The 5,287-nt window shown below is 36.4% G+C and overlaps 1 protein-coding gene across 2 annotated transcripts; it reads right to left on the bottom strand.

Annotated features, from left to right (window-relative positions):
- Positions 1 to 202: 202 nt before the first annotated feature.
- On the bottom strand, positions 203 to 2,727 carry LOC147944944 (uncharacterized). 2 transcript variants are annotated; one of them, XM_087451406.1, is made up of 8 exons: positions 2,328 to 2,727; positions 1,982 to 2,197; positions 1,704 to 1,889; positions 1,400 to 1,621; positions 1,081 to 1,297; positions 837 to 984; positions 628 to 744; positions 203 to 539 (listed from the first exon to the last, which is right to left on the bottom strand). In XM_087451406.1, exons 2-5 carry the CDS (start codon positions 2,129 to 2,131, stop codon positions 1,241 to 1,243), a joined length of 615 nt encoding a protein of 204 aa, XP_087307532.1. In that variant the 5' UTR covers positions 2,132 to 2,197; positions 2,328 to 2,727; the 3' UTR covers positions 203 to 539; positions 628 to 744; positions 837 to 984; positions 1,081 to 1,240. The 2 variants fall into 2 exon arrangements, with proteins under 2 accessions (XP_087307532.1, XP_087307533.1); XM_087451407.1 differs by having other exon boundaries at positions 1,982 to 2,193; positions 2,328 to 2,725.
- Positions 2,728 to 5,287: the final 2,560 nt, after the last annotated feature.

Below are 5,287 nucleotides of genomic sequence, written 5' to 3'. Positions count from 1 at the left end.
GTCAGGTAAATACTAAAACCAGAAAAAAAAAAAAAAAATGAATTATGAAAGATTGCTTACGATTTAATTCTATACAATCGAAGATTATATACTTGATCCTACATCACATTAATATTTTTAGTCAAATAAATGTGTACACATGACATAGCTAAATAAGTGATCCCAGCAATGTATATAATAATGAAATTAATCGAGAGGCTAATGAAATCAATGTGTTTTTTTATTTAATTGTATTTGAACCATAAAAGAGAGTGAAAACAAAAGTATAGAAAACAGAATGAAATTTTGGAAAAACCATGAAAGAGTTAAATGTGGTGGATTTTCGAATTGAGAGAAATAGTGAGAGAAAACAAAAGTATAGAAAACAGAATGAAATTTTGGAAAAACCATGAAAGAGTTAAATGTGGAAACTCGAAGCTAGTTTTATAAACCACTACACTAGTTTAAAAACATTCTCCTCGGTCGTTCTTGACACTGGCAACACTCTCACACCAGTCTTTCATACTTTGCAACAGTGGCAAACTTGACAAGGGCTCTATCTGCAAACAGAAGAAAATAGTAAAATCAGTAACACACACACGCACAACTTTTACTTACACCCATTTTCATTATATTTTTACCACTTACTCTTTGAAAGGCTTCAATAAGGTCTCCCTGAGAGACTTTTAACAAGCTGGAATGTGAGCTAGGTTCGTCATGTACCTCTCTAGTTAACCGAGCAGAGCTCGCCAGGTCACACAACCGCTACCATAAGCAAAAAAAACAAAAGTCATGTAAAACTTGCAAACATAGAATAGTACAGTACTTCGACTTGTAGAAAAAAAATTAAAGCATACCTCAAGCTCCTTCGGATTATAGCCATACGTGAGGGTACCGAACATTTGAAGATCGATACTATCACTGACTTCAATATCCTTTTCCTGAAGAATCTTCTTCAAAATTAACGTCCTTATCAAAGCAGCAGGTGGATTCACGAGTATCAATCTGTATAAAGATCAAATGAGATTGTAGTTAGTTTGGATCACAACTTGAGACCTTGTAAAACTAGAAAAAAACCTATTAAGGGAGTCTTTACTGTACCTCTGCCCAAATAATCTTATAACCATCTTGTCAAGCACATACGGCCTACTTAAACAAAGCACGACAAATATATCCTTCTTACTCCGAGGGTAAGAAAGAAAATCAACAAGGGCAGCACCCCATTTACAGAGCGTTTCATCATCAAAAAAGAGAAGCGAGTTCATGCTTTTTTGTGAAAAAGCATGATGAACCAAGTAGGAGTCTTGAGGTTCATGTTCTGATAGAAAAGACAAGACGAAAACTATGAGAGATAAACTACTGTGAGGCACTGTACTGTATATTAATATATACCGTGTTTCAAAAAGGTATATTGGTTTACCTTGTGAGGAACAACATTTATCTGGATATTTAATTCCTCACACACAGATCGGAGAAGAACCTTCTTCCCAGACTGCTCAGGACCCACAATTGCTATGCAACCTCGTAGACCGAGTAGCTCCCTAAGTTTCTTTCTCTCCTTCTCTAAGCCGGATAATAGTAAATTATCCACATCACTCAGAGCCATCTTCTCAACATCACTCCCAGGACACATCTTATTGACCTAATCCACAGAAGGGTTCCATTCTTATTTCAAATCCTACCTAATCACATGATCAATCGAGAGTTTCTACTCGAGAACTAACCTGTCGTTGCTCCATGGGTGTATGTTGTAAATGAAGCAGAGGCTTCCGTCTAGCTAGAGCCAACAACTTGTATTTCCTTTGAAGAACACAGATTGGTCTCTGGAACCGAAGTGAGGCTTGATAAGGGTTACAGCAAATGAGGTCCCCTGACCTTCGGACCTGATCAAGTTCTTTACTCGACCATGGCTGGAAAAGAAGATAAAGAAAGAGACGCTAAAAGTCTGGAAACTTAACAAACAAGTCCAAAGTCTTGAACATGAAAACGATGCATTACATACGTTTCTTGAGAGCTCATCAATCTTGGCTTTGCACTCGGAAGGAGTGCGTTTGCAGGAGAATGTCGAATAACTCAGAGATACGAATGAGGATCCATCATTATAACCCTTTAGTAGTTCTTCAATCTCCTTCTTGGACCATCGTGGAGCCATATTCTCTAGCTTCTTCTGAACTCCTTCTTGAACTCTTCGTTTTCTTCTTTGAATCTTGGTGCCTGCCTTTGAGTTAAGATTGTATGGGGTATTCTATTTAGAATCCTCTATTATATATGACTCTAAAAATAAAAAATAAAACACGAAATAAAAAGACGAATTTTGAAAACAAAAATTTCTAAGGAACCATACATACCTCCTCAGAGGCATTTCGTCGAACAGGTAGTAAACGAAACCCAAAACGTTTACTAAGTTTTTTTTATTCTCCATCTTCTCACCTTCTCCACCGAAAATTTCGGACTCCACCGTTACATGAGACCCAGTGTACTTGAATATGTGAAGAGAGCTCTACTTTGAGAGGATCCGGTTCTTCTCTATGAAAAAACTCCGTTGAAGAAAACTCAAAGGACTTGACGGCGAAGAAGTCACCGGAGTTTTCCATTGCAATTGATAGCGTTTCTGTTGAGCCTCGCCCAATGATTGGTCCTCTTATCCAGCTTTGTTCCGCCATTGGAACAGAGCAAGAAAATAAAAACAGAGGAGGTAAAGAGAGAGAGAGAGAGCGAAAAAAAAAAAAAAAAAAAAAAGGAAATACTTGTGATGTGATTATATATAATAATAAACACATTCTCACACTCGACAAAAAAAAAAAAAAAAAAAAAACATACTCACAAAAAGTATATGTGTTGATGTAATATGATTGGCGTGGGGTTTTTGGTGTCTTAATACAAATTCTGAACAGAGATGACATTCTTTTTTTTTATATATAAATTTTTATTTTAATCTTTTTTTTCTTATCCTTCGATTATTAAGCACCAAAACGTTACCTTATCTTCCACTTTTTTATTTATTTATTATAGATAATTGTTTCCTTCAAATCTAATACATCCGACTTAGTTCGAATTTCAAATCGCGGGTTGTACAAAAAAGAAGAAGAATAAAAAAATATAATTTGAGCGAGTTGATCATTGGTATAACGAGAAGTTGTCCAAAGAGAAAGAAGGACAATATGTTTGGGGAAGAAGTGGGAACTTTCATTAGTTATTATTTCCGCATCTCAAGGGCTCTCGATCAAGTCATTTCGAACACGTTACACACCATTGCATGTATGTACACGTACATGTGTATGTTACGGCATACGTTTTGTGTGTACGCATCTCACCCTTATCAGTTCGAGAGGAGAATATTAGTTCTTGAAAAATGTTTGATAAATAAATAACCCAAAAAACCGAATAAACTGATAAAACCAAACCCGGCCCCAAAGTCTTTCCTCCGTTACATATACTCATATTTGAGATGTGATAACAATTTTCAATTTAATTTTTTTTTTCTGATAGGTGAAGATTTAGAATCAGATGGATGATGAAATTTCTGAATTGAAGTCGGACTCGAACATCCTTACCATCGACTTTCCACCGAAAACAGTCATCGTTGGAATCAGAATGTAATTGACTTGTCCATCCGAGTAATAAAGTCTGATTTGTAAATATTCATAACCAGCTAGAAGGTGATTTATGAACCTCAAGCGAAAAAGAATGTAATCGTGTTGAGTTTGGAGATAAAGAATATAAAAACGAGAGGATCAAAAGGTTCTAAGCAATTTATGTGTTACCGACAATTTTAGCCTTTTACTAGATTAATCCATCCTTAGGAAGAAGATATTGCCTAATAAGAATGAAGCGTCTCTATCCTTTTAAAAAATTTATCATCATTTTTAGTCATTTATCTCAATATGTGACATAATTTGGGTTTGGGAGAAGATAAAGAACATGAGCACATTTGCATCCATGGAAAAAAAGCAGTTTCATGAGGGAACTACATGATGATACAAGCTTCACGATCAATCTTCTAGCTTTTACCTTTAATTTACCTAACATATTAGAAAACTACTGTCGAGAGATATAAGATTTTGCTCCATTTTTTTTTTTTTTTTGCTAAACATATAAATATCATTTAGCTGCAATGTTTGATATTTAGTTTCCAAAAATGATAAAGTTGAAATAACATGATCTTAGTTATCCTTCAAACTTTCTTATAAATGCATATATTTATCTAATAAATAAATCTTTTTTAAAATGAATTTCTCAGTAATAGTTTTAAAACTTTTATTAAAGTAAATAAATTAATCATTTGTAATAAGCTAAAGTAAAAATAATTCTAAATAAAAATGTATTAGACTAAGAATAAATTAATACAAATTATAAAAATATTTCTGTGGCCTAGCGCAGCTTTTTATCTAGTTCATATTAGATATAAAAAGGACAACCCCTTATACGAGATTATACTCACTTGTACTATCGAAGATTCTGAGCTGCAGAATACTTTTTTCTAAGACTGAATTTTTTTTTTGACGACCGCGAATCAAACAAGTTACCGTCAATGTTTGATATTGTTGAGGGTGGATCCACACCTCAAACAAGAGGCCTGGCCCAGGAAAAAGCCCATGATAAATCTCCAAAGGAAGGGAGGGTATTATGGTCTTTTATATGGACGAACCGACACGATTCCCTATAAATACAGGCGTACGGCCCGCATTTAGGGGGATCGTGAAAAAGGCAGCAGAATTCGTACAGCAAGAACCAGAGCTCAGCTCGTCCAAGAAAAAGTCAACGTTTTCAAGCCTATAGCTCGGAGAGTTGACGAGCTATCAGCCCGTCGATTACTTTGTTTGTAACTCGTTTACATTGTGTTGTAGTCCGTCCTTTAGTGCCTCGGCATCGATATAATAAAGAGAACTTCGACCCTCCCTTGACCGAACTAAACATTCTAATTGTGACCAAAAGGGACATCAACAATTTGGCGCGCCAGGAAGGGGGGACAACAAGTCAAAGTTTTCTGAAAAATTGAAGAACGGACCTACACCAACTAAACGAGATGACGATAGTTGACAAGGAAAGAAGCAAAGAAGCAAGCTCGTCGGGGGGAACAATCACCCCGGCGACGGATCAAGCGGAGCAGATAGTCTTTCCCACGCCAGACGCTCCAAGAAAAGTTGTGACGGTAGAAAGCCCAGAAACGTTCGTCATAGCTACAAATTTGACGACCCCAGCAACCGCAGAGGCAACACAGGCTCCGACACAACTCTCTCTGCTCAACAACCAGCCCGTCTCTAGCATAGACGAGCTGTTCCGAGGAATCTTAACGCGCCTCGACCAG

The sequence above is a fragment of the Camelina sativa genome, chromosome 5, assembly GCF_030686135.1.
Source record: "Camelina sativa cultivar CO46 ecotype springtype chromosome 5, ASM3068613v1".
Classification (NCBI taxonomy): Eukaryota; Viridiplantae; Streptophyta; class Magnoliopsida; order Brassicales; family Brassicaceae; genus Camelina; species Camelina sativa.
Note: the sequence above shows the minus strand (reverse complement) of the source record. Positions and strands in the feature narration are given on the sequence as shown.